The 22,931-nt window shown below is 34.6% G+C and overlaps 1 protein-coding gene across 3 annotated transcripts in view; it reads right to left on the reverse strand.

The window, feature by feature from the left end:
- Positions 1–1,036: 1,036 nt before the first annotated feature.
- The window catches only part of Shawl (Shaw-like), a 57,481-nt gene continuing 35,586 nt past the window's right edge, over positions 1,037–22,931 (reverse strand). Inside the window, exons 3-12 of one of the 3 annotated variants that reach the window (XM_068284470.1) lie at positions 19,938–20,087; positions 14,762–14,894; positions 14,520–14,699; positions 13,932–14,456; positions 13,571–13,867; positions 13,117–13,326; positions 12,778–13,060; positions 9,116–9,424; positions 4,022–4,126; positions 1,037–3,419 (exon numbers count right to left, since the gene is read on the reverse strand). In XM_068284470.1, coding sequence (XP_068140571.1) covers positions 2,800–3,419; positions 4,022–4,126; positions 9,116–9,424; positions 12,778–13,060; positions 13,117–13,326; positions 13,571–13,867; positions 13,932–14,456; positions 14,520–14,699; positions 14,762–14,894; positions 19,938–20,087 — 2,812 coding nt within the window. In that variant the 3' untranslated portion in view covers positions 1,037–2,799. Of the gene's footprint in view, positions 3,420–4,021; positions 4,127–9,115; positions 9,425–12,334; positions 12,656–12,777; positions 13,061–13,116; positions 13,327–13,570; positions 13,868–13,931; positions 14,457–14,519; positions 14,700–14,761; positions 14,895–19,937; positions 20,088–22,931 lie in introns of those variants that run through there. The other 2 variants (XM_068284471.1, XM_068284472.1) reach the window with 2 other exon arrangements.

Raw genomic sequence — 22,931 nt, forward strand, 5'->3', positions numbered from 1 at the left:
ATTTTAATTTATTTAATTTACGAATTTTACCTCAATTTGGTATATTTCTGTTGTTAACCAAATTTATTTATCTCTCTAGAATTTCACATCCTCGAAATGTATTAAATCTTAAGTATATGCTAGCTCGAGATAATCTAAAAAAGAAGATTGTAATAATTGTGAGTTTATTATAGGATCTATTTTTATGAATCATCAGACTTTGCAGACGTTAAAAAAAGTTGAGAATTTCAAATATAAAGAAGCGAAAAAAGATTTTAAAAAACCAGAGTTTCGCCCTTTATCAGCAAAAAACATTACATAGTTTTATTTTTTATACAGTTTGCTGTAACCATATGCAAAAATATGGAACGAGATTTCCCCAAGCAAATAACAGCAGCAAGGACGTACCGAACCGGAGTGAAAGTGGAGAGTCTTCCGTTGGCAGGTCCTGAAAGAGCTATAAGAGCAGACTGGGCAGCTTTCTGTGCTGCCTTTGCAATAATCTTCTTTGTAAATTTGACCTCAAGCCAGCTTGTACGAAAGATTGGTTAAATTTATTTATTTTCCATACTTTTAACACAATTTTGGTTTACTTTTTCGGTATATTAGATGATTATAACCTTGCAAAATATTGCCTTTGGCTGACAAAGATGTCAACAAGTTCTAGCTTCGGCTAAAAAACTGTTTTGATACATGAAAAGCGGACAGATTTGAATATAATTCCAAGTTTTCTGGATTTGGAAATTTTTATTGAAAAATTTTTTCTTGTTGTCAAATAAAGGTTTGGTGTACTCTCATATATTTTAAGATAATCTTGAATTCTCAGGTTGTTGCGACTTTTGCAAGGATACAAAAACTTTGACAATTTTCCAAAGTTAGACCAGAGTTTTAATTAATTTTAAGACATTTCCAAATTTTCATTAGTTTCATTAGTTTAAAAATGTTTTTCGTTTTTGAGCAATGTGGTTTAACAATTTTTCATTTGTAATTTACAAAAAATTTTCATTTTGTTTTATGCATTGAATTTTTTTAATCAAATTTAATCAATACTTTTTTTTTTTTTTTGTTTGTTTTCTTTAGTTAAGATTGAAAATAATTTGTTCTAATGACTTGTTCAGATTTTAAACTGAATTAAAACAGTTTTTTTTTTTTTTTTTTAATATTTTACATACACTTACTTAAAATATGTTTACTTTAAATGAACGAATATTTGGTTTATATTATGTTATTTTGTTTTTGGATTTTTTAGCACATCAAAAAACTATAAATATTTGGACCAAAAATTACCATTGAACCGTATTGATTTTAATAATTTTCTCTTAAGTTTTCAAGTCAAATATGTACAAAGACAGAGAGAAGTACAGAGAGAGAGAGTGAAAGAGAGAAGAAGGGAAAAAAAAGAATTTTAAAGTTTAAATTTACGAGGAACAACGAAACTGTGGGCTTATCTCTGCCATTCTACATGACTATTTACAAGGTCAACCCATATCATCAGCTGTGGCAACATGCAGGATGAGTAGGTTGTCGCCATTTCGGCTGCCGTTGACATAGTTTTCCCTTCTTTTACTTGAAAGTTCATTGAAATGGTGGCATTCAAATGTGTCAGATAAACATTCCCACTGACACTTTATGTTTAAATGGGACAGACAGAGACTGAGAAAGACTGTGAAAATGGGTGAGGAAAATGGCGCGTGAAAGTCAAGTGTGGAAATTTATAGTCTTCGCTTCTAAGATTTTCACAATATGCATAGAAACACCTCAGCCAGAGGCCAAAGTCAAATCAGCACAGATTGGCATAGGGCAAGGAGCATGAGAGTGTGGTTGAAGTTGGAGAAACTATCGCCGCTTGGCTGCACACAAGTGGCCACATTTATATGGACGATATGTTTGCTTTGTCCCTAGCCAAGTCGTTTGTGCAAGTGTGTGTGTTTGTGTGTGCGTCTGTGTGTGTGTTATGTATGTTGTAGTCATCTCAAAATAATCAGAGCTAGATCCGGACATGGCCAGCATACATATATCTCTGTCAATGACAGTTGTCAACATGACATTTATAGGGACACTGAGACACAAATGTAACGGATGTTTTTTCTCCTTGCTTCAAGCTAAGAATTGTTTCTTGGACAAAGATTGATACACGAATCCCACAAAAGTCCTGGCAGTTGCAGAAGTACTGATACTACTCTTGAGTGAAGCGGTCTTTTATGCAGCCAATTTGATAAATTTCCTTTTAGTTAAGGACCTAAAGTCTGTATCATGAACAACAGAAAATATTTAAGAATAAGAAAATTATACATTAATTGGTGTATTAATTAGATTTATGCCCTCAAGAAGATATTGAGTTTTTTTATATTTTCGATATTGAGATATTGAGTTTTTTTATATTTTCGTCTTGGCAGTTTAAGTTGTGGTGTTCTTTATTTTATTTTAAAAACTGTTAAAGAAGTGGCAAAGAAGTATTTTGGGTTAAATAATCACAACTGGAAATACAGTTCAGACTAATAGTTAAGATTTAATTCCAATTAAGAAATGGTAAATGGATTAAAGTTTAAGATTCTGAGTGAAAATATTTGACACTCAGTTTGAGTACAGTAAGTTTAAGCAGCACTGTATAAGTTGAAGAGTCACTGCTTTGATTTTAGTTCAAGAAGATATCTCTGAAACCGCTTCATGTTTTCTGACTTAAATATTGAGAAAATGTGTTCACAACAATTGTTAAGAGTATTCAAACCATTTCACTTAGATGCTTACACATAATTTTAGTTACACTTACAGTTTGAGCTGCACTGTTCAGCATGGAAAGTCCCATTTAATTGCCGGCAATCAGTGAGTGGGCCCTATGTAAATGCCACCCATGCCCATGCTATCGCCACTATCGTTAGCAGCTGCACTTTCCTCACCCTCACCCCCATCGTCATCATCATCATCGTTATCATCGTCATTAATATGATCATCATTCTCTTGCATGTCCCTCTCTCCGACATGTCTTCCATTACTTTTGCCCAACATTCGGCCCGGTTCATAGGTATCGCTTTCGTCCACCATATAACAATCGCCGCATTCATCTGTGGATGAGTTAATCTCATCACTGAGATCATCCAACAATGTCACTTTTGGTGTCCTCAATTCGTCCGCACAGGCCACTGAGGCACCAGCCACTGAGATCTGGATATTGCAATTGGTGGAGGCTGTGGCCTGATGGGCATGAGGAATGGGCTGTTGTATAGGAGCCTGGGCATGGCTCGCTCGATAACTTAAATTTGGTGTCCTTTGACCCATGCTGGCCATGCCTGGCGGCATCTGGCTGTGGGTCATACTCAGTGTGGGTGGCACACTCAAAACCGTTCCTGTTTTATGAGGATGAGCGTGACCGGCATACAATTGATGTGTATCCGAGGCCAGATTGTGAGCAGTCAATTGCAATGGATGTTGATCTTTGCGTTCTAGATATATATTGATATCGGAGAAAAAAACAAAAAAAGGTTTAAGTCAAAACAGTTTAAACACAAAAATGTCTATAATAAAGTCATAAAAAACAGAATTCTTAAGCTACATATGTATGTGTGCGTCAGACAATAAACACTTCAATTTGTTGAGTAGTCAAGTGAATAGTCAAGGATGCGGACACGGACACGGAAACGGAAGTGCATACATGTCAGCGATTGGTTTATCGCCCCACACACACAATGTGCAGGCATCTGTGAATGCTTCAGTCAAGTGGGCTGAGTCCCTACAATTCCCGCTGGGCTAATATTGTTCACGAGCATATTTATCTATGGTCGAGTGCAAAAAGTTTCCACAATACAATGGCTTTCAAACTATGTGAACGTGGTTGTGTTCGAGTGTAAGAAGGATGTGCCTACAAGTGGGTTCAACTATGTTGAACTCCACCTTTTGCCATTTCCTTCGCCTATCTCCACCCACTTTTACACATTCCGATTCAACGCAATTATCTATAAAATGAAACAAAAAAAGTACAACGAACTTTTCCAAACCCCCCTCCAACCAAGAAGAATATAAAGAATTGAAAAAATTATCAACTCACCCAACGGGGCCAGAAGTTTCGGTTGAAGCGGCAGCATAAAGTCATGTCCAGTTGTTGCCGCTCTTGGTTGCAGACTCTGCACTGGCGGCACACTCAAGTAGTCCGCTGGAAAACAGGAAAATGCGTTCCGTTAAGTCAACAATGTAACGGCAGCAAAGTAAAAGCAAAAGTTTTCCCTACAAACCAAAAGAACACAAAGACCATAGAAAGGAAAAAAGTTTAAATAAAAAATAATAAAAAAAGGCAACCGGCACGCAGCAAACATTATGATAAAAAGTTTGTGGGTACAGGAACCTAAAAAATACAACGAAAAAAAAAACCCAAAAAAGGAAACGGAGTAGAGAAGTGAAAAGTTGCGAAATCATTTTTAATATTTATACATTTTTATCATTTCTATCATAAGCACTTGACGAATGCGAAGAGAAACTTTAGACTAACTTAACAACAAGAGCATGCAAAAAATAACACCAAAAAATGTTTGCTTAATTTGCTTGAAAATACTTTAACAACTAAAGCAAATATAATTTATATTTACGTAAATATAATTATATAGAAATTTATATCGTAATTAATTGTTCTATTTATAATTTCCCTTTTCGATTGATTATTTCATAGTTTATGTTTCAAAAATCAAAATGGGACTGGAATGTTAAAGGCTAGTTTCACTGTTAGTTAAATTAAAGACATATGTATGTAGAGATCAGTATCTGAAATTTTCAATGTAGTTGTTAACCTGAAGGGTCACAGTTTGATGATCAACTATTTTCAATAAATAAAGTTGAAAGAAAATTTTGATTTGAGAGAAATGACTGATTTTGACCATCTTGACGAAAAATAACTACACAGGCCGACATTTTTGAGGTCATGAAAAAGTGTTTGAAGTTCAATAGTTCTCCTATAGTAATTGGGGGGTGCTGATAACGGCCCTGTACTCAGATTTGCTCCATCACGTCAGGATTTTGATTTTGCATTCAAAATGACATCATTTGCTATTGAAAATTCCATGATATAAGCATAATGTTGTACTCAAAACATTATTATTTTATCCTTTTAATATATTTGGCTTAATTGAAAAGAAATTTACAAAACATCAAAGAGTTATTTCTTTGTTATGATGGATAATACCTTACACTCTGGATATAGTTCTATAATGAGTAAAATTTCAACCAAAAAGTATGCAATAGGAATTCCAAGAATTGTCTGCTTTTAAATTTTAAAGAATTGTGGAAATTTTTTGCGTCTTACAAATTGTATATTAGTTATACATATGTGCAAATAAGAACTAATTTTCTTACACAGAATATTCTAAAATAAATTTTGGTTTAAACTTTCTATAGTATACTTTTAAGAGCCTATTTTCCAATCCTAGATCTCTGGATTTCACAAAATCTCTACGTGATGGACAAAAACCAAGTCAGAATCAGCGTACCCGAATTAGTTAGGAACACTTCTCAAGTTAACGTCAGCAAAAATCATGTCGGCCTGTGAACAATAGCTATTGTTGAGACGGTGAATATCTATCTTATCCGATTTCAAAACTAAAATGTGTTAGTCGACGCTGAATTCAATTCAATTTCAAAAATAATAATCTATAATTAATTAGTGACTATAAATGACGGCAACTAGCAATACCCTATAATCAAGATCTTCAAGTAACCCCCAATTTGGATTCTGCTGTTAAATCAACTATTTGTGGTAGTTAGTTTTACTAGATCTACAACTTTAGTTTATGGGTTCAAGAGTGTATTAACGATTTTAAAAATTTTGGATGTGGGTCCTTCCAAATTGACAAAACTTGTTGTTTCACTATCCCCATAGAATGATTAACTTTATCAGAATCAAAGAAAGAATATTTTTCGTCTCAAGTATTTTGCAAATTTTATGCATTTTTTTATCAAAAGTCTTAGTTGTTGCCATTTATTTTATTTATTTTATCATTATTATCTTCTAAATAAAAGCACTTTACCAGTTAAAGTTAAATGACAATGATAATAAGATTAAGAGTAGAAACATTTTACTAGTCTATGCTTATCATTACATGGATCCTTTATAATCGGAGCTGATGGAAGTATTTATCTATGTTAAATGTTGCTTCGGCAATTCTTGGCAATTAAGCCGACAAAGTCAACTCTTTTTTGGCTTTAATGGCATTTGCTTGTTGACGTAGCAAGTGGAAACTATCTGATGGCAGCCAACGGAGAGGTATGGATATATTTTACTTTTACAGTTTTAATTTAAGCAAACGCCAGAATTTTAAATATTAAAATTAATTTACGCTGCTTCCTTGTTTCCCTCTTTGTCCGACCACTTATTTCTCACTCATTCTTTCAGTGGCTGCTCTGATGGGGTCTGGGAAAGTTTCCCGGGAGTATGTAAAAAGTAAATACATAGACGAAGCTGGAGCTGAAGTAAAAATGCCTTTAGGTGTGTGCATTTAATTGAAATTCTTGGCTTGCCCTTTTTAACCCCTCTCCCTCTCACTCACACCAAGACGAGCCACAACATAAATTGTTCACGCCTTTTGAGTCTGTGTTGTGTTTTTAATGGCCACTACGGGAAAATCTCTTGACACCCACCAAGAAACGCAACTGGCCTGCTAATGATTTAGTTTCGTTACTATTTTTATATATTTTCTGGCTTTGGCTTCGTTTTTAACCGTAAAATGCTCTTTGGCCGCAGTAATTTGCGACACTACAGAGCTTGACTTAAGCCACACACCTCGAGGCAGAAGTTGCCTGCTTTTGCCTCCTTTGCATTTCATTCTTTCCTTTTTTGAGCGCATTTTCCGGCAAAAAACACAGAAATGTCATTTGCCTTTTTGCATAGCGCTCAGACGTGCCAAAGTATGCAAAACACAGTTCCAACATACCCACTACCCATGGGTATAAATGGGTATATTCAATTCGTAAGCATTACATGTGCAAAAGAAGAGTAGACAACATTATTTCGATCATCTGAACACTTAGCTTCTGGTTTTGTTTTATCACAGGGTATCTTAAAGTGGACACCTTGATTTCAGATGCGTTTTTGCTTGTATCATGAAACCAGAGCAAACGAATGAAACTGCTGAGGAAAACTTTTAGCAGTTTCCAGAAAAAAATCAAGTTTAAAAATAAGTTTTTATGATAATTACATTATGTATTACATTCGTATGTGAGTCATATTTAAATTTTAAATGAAAACTGCGAAAAATCGTCTACATTCAATGAATGAAAAAAATAAAAAATTATTAGGAAAATTTACTAGAAAATTATCCATGCTTAAATGTGATGACAATTAAAGCAAGTGCCTTAGTAAAAATAATAGAAATGAATTTTAGTGATAAAAAATCGGATGTTCATAACCTTAGCCAACTATCTAGTAAGAAATATTATTTTGGGTTGGCTCTATTAGGAATTGGAAATTAAGTCAAATTTAAAAGGATACAATTTGGCTTTATAAATTTATTTAGCTTTACGTAGTTAGGTCGATTATATATGTATATATTCAGAAAGTTCTATATGCCTGCTGATCAAGATTTAACTATAAATTCGCTTGTGTTTTGTTAATAGGATAAATATGTATTATTTTCCAAAATTCCAAGTTCTTAAAAGTAACATATTAATTTAAAACACATAAGATCAAAATTTTACTAATTTTTCTGATAATGGACCCTCAAATAAATAAGTCTTTTTAAGATTTATACTTTTTGCTTTTAAGTTTGTGCAGCCTTTAACCACTTTAAGTTGCTTCAATTAAAATTTACATCAGACACAAAAAAAAAAAAACGAGAAAGAAGCTATCTTTGACAGCGCCGAAGTTCAAATACCCTTGTAATGGGGCACATATGTAGTTATTTTCTTGAAAAAACTCTTTCAAATTTATTATAAGATTTTTTATTTAATGAAAAATTTCCCACCAAGTTTAGTTTGAAAAACGTTTTCTATTTCTTTAGTGCAAATTTTCTGAATAAAAAAGGATTTTCGGTCGGTAAGATTCGTTTTTTTGATATTTTTGTGGTTTTTTAATTAATATGACAAATTTTTAAAAAAGGCAACATCAATATGATTTTTTTTTACTATAAGACATAGTTCGGTAGTAAACGGGGTGATGTTCTTTAAGTCAGCTACTTGTTATAGTTGTCCGATCTGACGGATTGTCATATTTGATCTCAATTGGGCTTGAAAACTAAGGAAGTATCATTCCAGTAACTTCTTAAATGCTTAACTTATTAATATCATAATTCCATCTTAATAAAGTTTATATATTGGAAAATGGGCTTAAACTTTTCAAATTTTCTACAGAAAGCGTTTTACGAAAATGTTTTTACTAAAATTTAATTAAATCTTAATTAAAAAGTAATAAGAATAAGAATATTGAAAATATAATTCAGAAATAGGGTAAGTTCATGCATTGGATATAAAATCATTAGTAGGGTAAATTATTTATTTGCGATTGGATAATTAAGTTAAACTAGAGTATCGCGAATTCGTTATATCCGTCTATTTACGAAATTTCAAATTTTTTGACAGTCTTTTTATAAATTTTTGTGCGGCACTCTTTCTTTTCAGAGCCTGTCGGAGCTGCCTTTTTGCTTTTGGACTGGCGAGCAAATGGAAAAAGTTTTTCAATTTTGTTTGACGATAAATGGGAATATATGAAATATGACAAAAAAAAAAAAAGAAAGAAAGAAATGCAGAAGAGAAAGAGACATTTTTGCCTAGCATAATAAAATTGTAATTAAAGTTAAATGGCAAATAAAAAGGAGTTGGCAAAAATATAAAAGATTACCAACAATATATAAAAAAACCCAAATTCAGGAGGACGAAAAAGCTTTTTATATGCAAATAAACATAAAAAGTTGCATCTCATTTTTTTTTTTTAAACATTTTATTGACTTGAAAGTGACAAAGTTATAGCAGTCGAGAGTAAAAATTTATGGTATGCGATAAATTTTAACAAGTCGGGCCAAATATGTATATAAACTCGGAGGAATAAGACTAATTGTGCGAATGCCATAAAAGTTGCAAAACACCATGCTTAGACAGACAGAGAGAGAGAGAGAGAGAGAGAGACAGTGGAAGGAAATGAAAACAAGAGGACTCTAGCACTTACAACTGATGAATGAGGGACATGGACCTGAACCTGGACCAGCACCAGAACCAGAACCAGGAACAGAGCTCAGGGTCAATGTGGCCGATGATGTGGATGTCATCACTGGCTGGCCATGCCCATAAGTCATCGAATGGGCGGCATGACTGTGACATGGTTGAATTTGTTGTTGGTATTGATGTTGTTGTTGTTGCTGCTGTTGTTGTTGCTGCTGCTGCTGTTGCTGCTGCTGCTGAATGGACAGGTGAGGCACTTGTTGATTCGGCCTATGCAGGTGATGATGGCCAATCGCATTGACACCGTTGACAGTGCCTTATACACAATACACAATACATCCATATACACATATACATACATATATAGACCAAATTCCAATACACACACAAAATTATGAACATACATACAAATGCAAATAGCAAAACACACAAATTGTAAAGAAGTGTAAAAAAAGTAAAGGATAACAAATCAACAAAGAAATGCACATGAATTTTGTATTTGTTTTTCTCGCAAATGAAAAGATGGCAAACTGAAAATTGCACAAACCAAATTATGAAACAATATTTTGCATTAATCTTCTTATTTTCATTGCGATGATTGCTTTTTGATTAATTACCCAATTCAATTCGCAATCAAAGATTTACAGTTTTAATTTTTCTTTAATTTAAAATAAGAATTTATAAAGGTATTTTGTGGTCTTAAACAGAAATCTCATTAAATTTATTGGATAACGAAAAGATATATTTTAATTGAACAAATTTCAAAAATTTGCACAAATAGTGAAAAGAAATTAAAAAAAATGTGTGGCATTAAATTCAAAAAAATCCAATTGTAAAAATATACAAAAAAATATTTCTCAATTGGCCGTTAAAAAGTTTGTTGAAAATATTCCTTAAAAAAGATTATACTGAACACAAAATTGTGATTATAAGTTTTAATAATTATGCTAAAAATTGGCCTTACTTCAGACATCTATTAATTTTATTTAAACTTTGATATGCAGTTTTGAATCATGTGCTATAAACGTTAGACACTAAAGTCTCACTACCTATTTATTCATCGTTTTCATTTGAACTCTGTATTATTTTTAGTATAAGAGATAGTTATAAACTATCAACATACTTATACATTACAAGCACTGGCAACTAAGGCCTTCGGCTTAGACGGAAACTACATTGATACACTAGCTTGGGATTCAAACGCGGATCCTCGTTGTTCAGATGCCTAAATGACTGTCGACTTAGACAACACAATTATCAGGGATTGTGAAACAACTATTAAACTATTCAAATTACTTATTAGTCTATTAGTATAGACCGAAAAGTACAAATCTCTCTTATTTTCTAACAATAAGACTAGCCATGGAAACTGTAAAGCAAAATACGAAGCAAAGATTCTAAGGTTTCAATTCGAAGTTCACTTTTTTACTATTTTCGATCAAATGCAATAATTTGTTCTACCAGTCATCATTGTATTTTTCCAACTTTTTCCAACTTTTCCAACTTTCAACTTTTATTGTCTTTCCTTTTCCAACTTCCAACTTTTATATTCTTTTCATTATACCCTTGCAGAGGGTATTATAAAATTGGTCAGATGTTTGTAATGCACAGAAGGAGACGTTTCCGACCCCATAAAGTATATATATTCTTGATCAGCATGAGAAGCTAAGTCGATATAGCCATGTCCGTCTGTCCGTCTGTCCGTCGGTGCGTACGCGTTTTACTCAGCCATCTTAAGAGCTATCGGGATGAAATTTTTTTTGGGAGCTTTTTTTTTACCCGGGTGAGATAAAGTATGAAAATCTTTGGGATCGGACTACTATATCATATAACTCTGGAACAAAAATTTTTGCAAAAATTGGAGTATCCCCATGAAATTTACCAATATAATAGAATTTGATATAAAATCTCAGATCCCAAAATTTGACCCTGATCGGATAAATAGAACACAAGTTACAGTCTATATAAATCGGTTCAATCGCTGCCGGCAGCTCTGCTTGCTGCCTACTACGTCATCATCAAATCAACAGAGCACATGCATACACACACAGACGCAACGCTACATAAACTGTATGTGTATGCGTGCGTTGCTTTGCTTAGGGAATGAGGGAAGAAGAAGAACAAATTGTACATAGTATGAAGAGTAAAATTGTTTTGTTTGTATATTAATGAATTGAGTTGCAGAAAACAAATTTTGAACATGTGAAATTATTATTGTCAAGGACTGCAAGGGTATATAAACTTCGGCATAGCCGAATTTAACTTCTTTGATATTTTTTCATTTAACTCTAAAAATGTGTTACACGTTGGTAAATTTTGCTACTTTCTATATTATAGCTCTACCCATCTGGTTTTTCGGCCTCAAAGACAATCTGGACAAATGATTCCAAGATCAGACAATAGATGTCGAGGAAGACTTGTTCGAGGACATAAGAGAAAACTTTACTGGAAAGTGAAAGGACAATATTTATCTTACATTCGCCTATTCGACATAAGGTCCATCTCCTTGCACCGCTTTAGAAATTTTGCGACACTTTATCGGCATATCGTGCGTATACTTAATTTTTTTCTAAAAGGACATTTTCTAGAATATGAAATGGTCTACATTATCGAATGAGCTCCTACCTTTTGGAAAATAATAATGTTTTCAAATAAATTTCATATTTGTAATTATACTCAGCCCTGAACTTCCAGTAGGGTAAGGAAGAGGCAGCAGATGTAGGGTAAATAATAGAATATGCCAAGGGCATTATCAGCAAGTCTGGTCCTGTATTTATCCATAGATTCAATTAACCATTTCAACTTATACACAAAGCATCATCTTTCACCAGACAACAGGGTCATTTTCCAAATGAAATTTTCTTCAATTAAGAGCCACATTTTATGCTAAATTTAATTTATGTTTATGCATTTTCTTAATTGTTCATTGCAGCATTCATTGCTGCTGTTATAAATATGCAAATTTAGCTCAACAGTCAATTCAAATGGAAAATCTTTGTTGAACATTAAATGTCATCCATGAAGTTTTTGATCAAAATCAATGCTAAACTATGATTAGATTCTTTACTTTGAAGATTTAATTTTCTCTATAAGTATTTTCCAAATTTTCAATGCAACTCTGCGTACATTTAGTTTCCTTTCACTCATATGAAATTATCTTTAAATGCTCAGTAAAATGGAAATTTCCGTACAGGACCCCTAGGGATAGATGAATGAATGAGGCGTCTGTTGGGGGTGAGTGTGAGACTGAGTCTGAGGATGAGCGGGTCAGAATGCTCCAGGGAAAGGGTTTGGACGCAGCTGCCTTCGCTTAGTGAAGGGTGCATAAATAATAAAATAATTAAACAAGAAATTGAATGAAATTAGTTTTTGCCTCAGGGAGAGAAAGTAAAAAAAGAGGAGGAGAAAACCGAAAAGCTCAGCATGTGGCATGTGGAAAATGTGTGTTTATATGTACATATGTCTGACCTGTTTAAGTATATGTTTGTATGTGTGTGTTTAATGTGTGTGTGTGTGTATGTGGAGGCTGAGGTTGCTCTTTAAACATCTGCAGGCAAAACCAAAAAAAAAAAGAGAGAACAAAAAGCCAACGGAAAACAGGAAATGTCACACAATTTTCCACAAATTATAATTAGAAAGGAAATTGTCGGCGCAAGTTGTAAAACTCACCAATTTTCGCCCCACCAAATGCATCCTTGAACATGGGTGTGGCCGTTGTAAGCTGGCCTCCGCCACCGCCACCAATCCCTCCGACTCCAACACCCACACCACCAGCTCCAGCTCCGCCACCTCCAGCATGATGATGGCCACCACCAAGTACACCCGGCATCGCTGCTGGCGTCTGTTTAATGGCATTCGTTCGTCCTCGATGAGGTGCCGGCGGCTCACGTTTACGACGTGGCTGCTCTACGGGCAGTACACGTCGTCGCTTCTTCGGCAACTTGGAGCGAGCCTATATAAACAGAAGGTAAACACACAACTCAAAGCATTCTTCTTTGCCACTCTCACCTGTGTGTGCGAATAGAACATGGAGAAGTTGCTAACAATAACAGGTACGGGTAAAGCTATGGTCAATACACCGGCCAATGCACATAGAGCTCCGACAAACATGCCCGGATACGTCTTGGGCGCCACATCGCCATAGCCCACAGTGGTCATGGTGACGATGGCCCACCATAATCCCAATGGAATGCTCTTGAATTGGTTATCAGGATTGTCCTGGGAATCAAAGAAAATAGTTCTCGTAGTAGAAGCTTTTAACAGACAGGACACAAAATCAAATAGATTGTAAAAGTTCTTAATGATATAAGAACTTTTTGATCAAGTCTACATTAAATAATGTCTCTCAATCTTACGAAATGGTTATCTGTAAGTTTTCAAGCTAACTTACGACAGAAATAAGTAACCGTGTGACAATTTTAAAACTAATTTATAATAAATTAAATTTGCATTATAAAATCACCTGCAATTTCTCGGCATAGTATGCCAGACTGGCGAAAAATACAATGCCCAACACCAGGAAGAACACCAGCAACGTCAACTCTTTAGCCGATGCCTTGAAGGTGTGTATGAGAATGCGCAGTCCAGGCGAATGTCGCGTCAACTTGAATAATCGCATGATGCGGACAATGGAGAAGGCCTCCAGAAGGCCCGTATATTCACCCATGCGCTGCATAACGTCCGTATAGAAGCTCAGCGTGGCGGTAAAATCAATGATATTCACCGGTGATTTGATGAATTGCCACAAATTGGGTGACACCTGAAAGTGAACAGATTTCCGAGAGCTCAATGGGCGTTCAGTCGATTTTCAGACTGCTACTTACAATTAGCCGTATGATAACCTCGATGAAGAACCACACATTGCACACCAGCTCCACATAGAAGAAGGCCTCATGCGGCTGGCCGTAGGTTTCGACCCAGCCGTGTTGCCTCCTACCATTGTGGCCGAGTAGCTTTTGCTCGATGAACTCGTTAAATGAACTGCCGTTCAGATCCCGTTTCAGTCGCTGACGTTGATTACCCTTGATGGTTACAATGGGCATGGACTGGGCTGATGTGAAATTGCCACTGCTGTAGCTCGTGTAGTTCGTGACACGAAATGTTGGACCAATACTTCCGCTGGGAGGCGTTATACTATGCTGATGATATTGATGCGTATGATGAGGCGGCAGTCCGGGATCACCGCCCAGCGGATCATGGCCATGGGGTGAGCCACCACCAGCACTGCTTGGTCCGGTTCCTCCGGAATGGTGACTGGTGGGTAGGTCTACACGAAAACCGGGATGGGTTTTCAGGCAGAATGATATCACAGAAACAAATATAAAGAAAACCGACATGCCAGCCACAATCTAACATAAATGAAGATCAAATAAAATTATGTTGAGTATTGACAATCAGAAATTAAAATTTACCTTGGCTCCTGTTGAGCTTGATGGCTCATCGAACATGGCCCAGATTTTGGGTTTCAGACGTTGCCAGCAGTTAAGCTCACCGTTGCTTAAAGCCTCTTCGAAGCCAAATAGTCGTGCTATTTGCTCCTCTGTGGGTTTCTCATTCTCAATATCTAGTTTATCTAAAATAGCTAAGGTATTCTAGAGAAAAAAAAGGTCAACCATTACAAATTATTTCAATCCACTTTAAGTCTCCAACTTACTTGCGTATCGCGATGTATGCTATAAGTTGACCAACAACAGGGTTCCACCTGATTCGAATCCAATCCCCAGAATTCTAACTCTTCTTCGAACAGAGGCCCACAAACGTCTGTGGGATAATGCAGTTTGCCAGTTCTGAAATGGAAATAGTCGAATATCAGTTGGTGGATCAACCTAATTAGCCGGGTGACATTAATTGGCCATTTTTTGTTTCCTCGTAACTCAATAACTAAAATTCGAAGCCCCGCCCAGTCAAAGCAATTAAATCATTAGATCTCCTTGCCAACCATTTTGCATTTATGAACTTGTCTAAACCAATTCATGGACTTACCGCACACTCGTCTGTCCGACTGTCTTTCTATGTGTCTCTCTCTCTGCATGGTTTTGGCCAAAAGGGCACGTGTCTGTGTGTGGCTACAAATTGCGAAACTGGTGAAGGCTTCTCCAAAGGGAAAGCACGCAGAGAGAGAGAGGGGAAGGAGAATGGAATGAAAATGCTTCTCATTCTCATATCACTTGCATATGCATGGCAGCAGGTAAACTTGTGCATGTGTGTGTAAAGACTTGGACATGGTCAGTACACCACATCCTACTTCAGCCACCCATCTCCATTTTCCATTTCCCATTTCACCATTTACCACATTCATAATAATGCCTTGGCCCATTGTTCGTTCAACAACTTTTAGCCAGCTGCATGTGCAACAAATTTTTACTCCTTTCATACATTTCAGTTTTTTTTTTTTCGTTATGCCATGTGCAAATTACAGCAAATGTCTGAAGTGAGTGAGGGAAAGGTTCAGGGGGACATTGGCTGATGGCCTTGTCTACAGTTGTTGGCCAACTTGTAATGCCATATCAGGTAGTGAGCAAGCAAGCCTTGTTTTATTTTATATTTTGCACATTTTTTACTATTCTATTTTTATTATTTTTCGGTGCTGCATGCCTTTTGGCAACTGCTCCGCGTGGGCATATCCTGGCCAGAATGTCCCATTTTTTGTTGCATATTTTAAGCATTTTTTTTGCGCTCAATGTGGGCAACGCCATGATGATCTCTACTCCCTGATTCCTCAATCCATCCAAGTAACCCTCTCCAACACCTTCCCCCTCTCAGTAAAGTGATGTATCGTAAATTGCCGAAGGTTTCATGATAAAATGACAATGATGGGTTACTTTTTTATATTCTGACATGAGCCGTATTTTGCTTGCTCATGCTATCGATTAATTGACACTATTGTATACAAATACAGAAGCCAGGATAACCGTAGAAAATGACTATATGATTTCATGACCTTATTTTCTTTTAAATAACTAGTTCCACTTTTTTCCTGTTGTTTATTAATAGTACGAGTTTTCAATTTCTGCTATAATAATTATACAATTTTAAGCCATTTATTACGGATCTTATTACCCTTAACTGTTTAAAAACTGGATGACGAAAGGTCAGCTGAAAATACCCCCAATGTCTGATTCCCATTTGAATACAGAATAAAGAAATTACTGAATGAAAATGTGAGATCTTTGGAGTCTAGAAGAATCATCGCCTTAAGTTCCCAATTAAGTTTCCTCTTCTAGGTAATCGCTCAATCGTATACCTCGTCGTTGATGGTTCGCTTTAATCTTTAAATACGCATTGCAGTCATGACATTTCACATCAATCGTTGATTCTTTTCGATTGGCAAAATTCATATGCATTGTCATTCCATCTCTGTCTGTCTCCCCTGCAGTAAGCCCAAACAGAGTTCCAATTTGCGGGAAACTCTCAGCAAGTTTTCTGATTGCAACGCCGCAACAAGAAATATTTCATGAACGCCAATTACTTCATGGTTCAGCTCTGTGGGTGGGAATTGTTTCGGTTGTGCATAACAAATATGTATAACCACCACATACATCAGTATGTATGACCAATATTAATGAATATTCAAGATGACTTTTGTAGCCGATGACTGAGGCCAATCATTATCCGCTTAAAACTATTAACTGAGCATAAATTTCGGGCAATTCTCTTGAAAGCAATATCAAAGGATTGAGTTGGAAAAACAATTGGAAACGGTTTATTTCTGGCAACAATCAAAAGAGTTAGCATTTGTTAGGATTACTTAAAGCTATAAAGCAATTACTTAGGCAATTTTTGTTCCATGAACACTTAAATTGCAATCAACAATTCTTTTCGACTCAGACTATCAAATATTTATGCAACAAATCATGCACTTTTTAAGCCGTGATTGATATGTAGTAAAAACCCATTAGAAGATAGAGATATAAACACACGTTTAAGGCCTTAAGTTCTCCTATATTTATAGACTTAAACTAAGTGTCAACTAGATAATGAGTTTTAAGGTAATTTTGATTCTACCATTATTTTTTCTTTGGGTGGAATTGAGAGGCCATATTTCAACCTAGAGTTTATTAACAATAAGAAACCTAAAGATAAAAGTATTAAGTCTCCTATAGAATCCTTAAGGACAACAAACGTTATAAGTATAGCATTAATTCTCATTTTTACCATTAAAAAGAAACTGTTTAAGTTCGAAATGCTAAATTTTTATGTGTTAACATGCAATAAAAGTAAAAATTCTTTAAATTTAATTCTTTTTAGACTTAAAAACAAGTAAACGCAAAGTAAAAGTATTAAAGAAATAATTTTATAAGGCGAATTTATTATGATGGCTTCATCAAAATGCATTACACTTTACTCTCAAACAATAAATAAACTAATATTTTAATTACAAAAAGCACGAAACTCTGTTACTGCCATTAATCTAAACTTTTGAGCTTGGGTAAAGTTTATTACGTTTTTTGGGTCTTAAGGCAGCGAGTAACGAGACGCGCTCATTAGCGGGCTCATTTATCTTGGAGGTGTTCTCCGGGCGGTGTTTTTACGTCCGTCCGTCTCTCGGTTCCGGCCGCTTGTCTGTCATGATGACTTAAGTTGTTGAAAATTAATGAAACTTTGTTTTCACCCCACCCCAATCACCGAGGGAAATGAATCCATCGCATTTTTAGAAAGTGCAGCCAGCTGCAAATGAAGAAAACAATGTCAGCATCTCCATTTTCATTCTCATCTCCATTGATTACATCAGGAATAAGGGTTGGGAAAAAATACTAGACAATCTCATATAGCCAAAGGCTCTGACAAACAGTTTTCCAACTCAATTAGCCAGAGCAAGCAAAACCAACCAACCAACAGTAACAACAAAACGATGTCAAAGGCAACAACCAAGGAAGCCAGAATGGTAGGCAAGGAAGGAAGGGACCAATAAGGGTTTTTGCATAATCCAATTATATCGATATCAGAAGCTTTACTCAATTTATATTGTAATTTGCAAACAACAACAAAAACAAAAACCAGAGAGCAAAGAAGTAACTTCGTTTTTTTAAGATATCCCATATACACGCTTGTATTTAAGAATAATGTCTAATAAATATCTTATAAATAACTTTTAAGAAAACCTAAATACAATACTTGAAAGTTTAGATCAATATAATCCTAAGAGTAATTGTAAACTTTAAAATGATAATTTTAATTAAAAAAAAAAAAACGGTATTCACTTCTTAATAACGACTGAAACCAATTAAATTTTCACACAATCTTCGAACTGAAATTATCTAAGACTTAATTGAAAAATATCCGTTTCATCTTTTTATTCAAATACTTAGATTTTCAAATTCTCTTCATTATTTTAACTACAGGCATACTGATGAATAATTTTTGTGGTATTTGTTTGTGTCTCCTTATCAGCGCCATTTTTAAAACTATCAAAAATTAAAAAATATTATTTCTTTAATTTTCGATCTCCAATCGATTGGATTCCCTTAATGCAAAAATTTTCGGCCAAAATCTAATTTTTATTTTGCCATTTTGGGGGTGAATGTTTGTTTGTGGCTTGTTGGTTCAATTCATTTCATGATTGTATGTATATTTCTTTAACGAAATCCGTTTGGTTTGTTCAATTCAAATGATATATTTAGAATATTCTCCAGGAAAAATTATTGAAAAGAATAATTTGAATGCCCTTGAAAGAGTGCTCGGCTTATTTGGTTTAAAACAAAAACAAATTACCGCAATGGAAAGTTGCCTATAAAAATCGAATTTTAAAATCCGGAAATTGTTTTTAACCCAATGCGCGAAGTGCGTCCAATTTGGCCAAAGCGTTGTAAATCTGAATTCCATATCCAATTTACAGAGCACTTATTAACTCTTCTAGGCGAAAACAAAAGCTGGTTGTCTTACTATCTTAGTCTTCAGTCATTATCGAAATGGCAAACAAAGTGTCAATCTTTTTCTTCTGCTGCATTTTTATTGCCACAGCCCAAAAGGATGAAAAGTCAGACATCTACGAAAAAGCTGCTCAAGAGTGTTTTCTCCCATATACTAAACTAGTATTTGAAGAGTCGCGAAAGAGTTTTCAGAACTTAAATCGCTGCAAGAGCTCTGAATTTTCTGAAATGGCTGGAGTCTTTCTTAACAATTTTCGTGAAACATTAAAGAGAATTACATCTGAATCATTTGGTGCATCCATCGAGTGTGAAGACAAGACCGAAGGGTGTATTACACTTTTTAAAAACTTTTTAAGAGACTTTGATAAGAAACATCTTTTTTTGAGTGGATTTCATGAATCCTTTGAAGGTTGTCCGAAAACTGCTATAACTATATTTCTAAAGGGATATCATTCTGAGACAATCACAGAGTGCTTAAAAAAGTATCCACAGATTGTAAAGAAAAAAGATTAGAAATAAACATTTGTTTGTAAATTTAATATTTATTATAATATTAATATTAAATTGAATGATTATAAACTAAATTATATAGTGAAAACTGTTTTATTTTGAACGTGAAGTGAAACAAACGAAACTCACAGGGTTGCAAGAATATAGGCACTACTTAAACTAAACAGGGGCATTTATACATATTGTAAAAGCATAATGAGTAATGATTTCAATCCTTAACAAAAAGATTCTGATTAATCCTTTAAAAATTTTGCTTTCCACTATTACTAAGAGATTTTTATCCGTTCCATCTACGGACACCCTTTATTCAAATGAAATACACCCAATTGTACTCAATTCGTAGTCAGAGTTAAGATTTATTATTCGGTGACTAGCTTTAAATGGCATATTTCCATTTAGTATGAAAATGCACACGAATGTTGTTGATTTTAGTTAATTAACTACACTCACCTGTAGTAGTTAAGTATTTGCGTAAAGACACCAGGATGACGATCAAAGAAATATTCATTGAGTACCGGATCATAATTGGCCAACGCTTCGGTCAGTCGTGAGAGACGCGTTGCGGGTATTTTCTTGAGCGTGGCCTTGTACGTTTCATATCTGCAAATAAATACCAAAATTAGTTGCCAAATTACTTTGGGTGCGGTGTGTGTGTCTGTGTATACATGTATGTATATGCATGTATATGGCCCTTTTACGTGGCCACACAAATCCTGGGAAAGGCAAAAACGAGAAAAAAGCAAAAGTGTAAGCAAAGTCCAGCCAAAAGCCATTTGCATACATTTCTGCTGACCCTTTTTTTTTCTTCTTTGGCTTCCTATACCTATTTTTTGTCCTTCCTTTTGGCTACAAAACAAAAAAGGAAGAAAAAACGTAGGAAAAATCATAAACCACAACTCGGAATGCGTGCAAAAAGTGGGTCACCATAGTGGACTCGAATTTCCTAGAAACTTGCGTGGGGGTTATGCTTTTTCTTTACACATAGATACATATATAGTTATTTGAATGCCATCTATAAATTCTTTTGTTTGAAGTAGCCTTGACAGATCATTAGCTAGGCAAAAAATATATGAAAATGAATGGCTTTCTTTTCTATATATTTTAGTCTCTTCCTCTTTCTGTTTGCATTGACAAAAGCTAACAAATGGTCAACACAGATAGGAGAAATTTGAGATTATTATTGATAGTCACAAGGAAAGGGCAATATGCAAAGAAGAACAACAATTTATTAAGTTGAAAGACAGAAATAATCATAATGCTAGTCGTGTCATAGGTCGAATGAGCAATATATAAAAGATTGAACAAACAGCAGAGATTACAAAATATTACAATGAAAATGAAGTGAAAGACTCAGAATGTCTTTAGTATACAGATATACTTCTTTTTGGTTATCATTAGTTTAATTTCTTTATTGCATATTGAAAATATAAAAAAAATTGCTGGGCTGAGCAAAAAGAAACATAAAGATCTTTTTGAGTTGCCTTATGCATCTTTCTAACTTATAGAAATTTAATAAAATCTCAATGATAATTACTTAAAACTTTGACGAGGAGAGTGTTCAATAGGTCGAACGGCTGCAATGTTCTCAAAAAGGAAAATTCTTTGACTAGTTTCTGATGTCGTTGACCACTTTCCACTAACAAACCTACTATAAGTATTTTCGAAATGATCTAATCTTATTACTTTGCAATAAAGTATCAACTTGGCACCCTTGTAGTTAATATTGACATATTTGTTCAAAAATTGGATATAAGATTTCCTCTTTTTCAAAATAAAAACTTGCTTTAATATAGGGTACTTTTAATGCTTACGAATGTCACGTTCGACACTGGAGAATTGCTCGTATTGAACATTTCTAATATGAACTGAGTTTTAATAAATCTGGGCTAGAGATCATAAAGTACATCTGTTAATACCCAAAAGACAATTCATAAAAGTACATCTGAAAACATCGCTTAACTACTTTGACCAACAACCTCAAATATATACTTTTTCTATATAAATTTGATTCCCGCTCGTCAATAGTTATGAATATGCGTGTTACATGCAGTGTCAAGAACTTAATATTATCTGTTTGGCATATAAATTATCAAGTCAATTGATGGGTAAAATATGTATTGAAAATAAGTCCATCAATATTTCGTTGGCACGCATAAACCAAACTTAATTTACGTAATCATCCATAAAATTCTATATGCACATGTCGTAAGGGGCAAAGCCGCACTCCCACCAGGACATAATTAAATTCAATTGAAGTAATTTCCAACAATTTGTTTTAAATTTCATTTTCACATTTATAACCAGACCTTTGGAGGCCCTGCAGGGCCATGGACGAACAGTCGGCTACGGCCTGAGAGGATGAGCCATGAAAAATCAGTGCATTAAACTTTATGTCAGTTGACATTTAAGTGCTGCTGAGCTGGCTTGTCCACATGCAATTTGTATATATAGTATGCCCATACGATATATGTACATACATATATTGTATGTACATATATATATGTATATCTTTCATTTTGCCGTTTGTTTTCGGGTATTAAATATTTCATTCAGCTGAGGACAGCATGATCATCAATAACAGGGTCCACCACCACATAACAATTGCCATTAAAGTTTATGGCAATGTTTTGGGAGCAATCCAATGTTATTTGACAATGGTAATTGACCATGGAAGGCATAGACATTCCCAGGACAGCACTGGACAGGACCGATACAAACACAAATGTTTGTTCGTTTGTTTGTCCTGTTTGTTTTCACTCGATTTGGCATTCGCGAATTAGTTCGCCGACTTTGACAGGCGCGGTAAGCTTTCAATTTACGAGAAAAACATAAATTCAATAAATTCGGATTTCACTCTTCGATTTTTAGATATATATATTTCTATTTATTGAGAGTTAAAATCCAGACATTGGAACCAACTCTAACGGATTTATTTTTAAAGTAAGAATTAGTTCGTTATGCACCAGAACAATTTGCTTTTAAGCTAAATAAATTTACTTTTGGAGAAAATCAATTAGTTACCTGCAAATTTTAATCAAGGGTTTAATATTCCGCAACTAGAGACATATGGAAAGTTGAGTTGTCTACGAAATGTAAGCAACTTCTCATAAAACCAGGAAAATTTATAATATATTCGCAAAAATAATGTGGACATCAGCCGATTTCTAAGGATATTCGGAGTTTTGCATATAATTATTCTCGCTAGAATTGATTTTGACGTTTAAGTTTTCCAGTTTTGACAAGTTTCTCAAAGAACAAGCTATATTTTGAATTTTAATTAACAAATTATTGAAAAGTAAATCAAACCGACTGAGATTAAGAGAATTAAAACTTGAGAAGAATTTAAGAGAACATAAAACTTGTATACAAAGGAATCATCTATTTCTAGCTTGTTTTAAGAAATTTGTTCGTCAAAAATATACCCACGAAGATAGTATTAGAAAT

This window comes from Drosophila tropicalis, unplaced genomic scaffold (genome assembly GCF_018151085.1).
Source record: "Drosophila tropicalis isolate 14030-0801.00 unplaced genomic scaffold, ASM1815108v1 contig_393, whole genome shotgun sequence".
In the NCBI taxonomy this organism is placed as follows: domain Eukaryota; kingdom Metazoa; phylum Arthropoda; class Insecta; order Diptera; family Drosophilidae; genus Drosophila; species Drosophila tropicalis.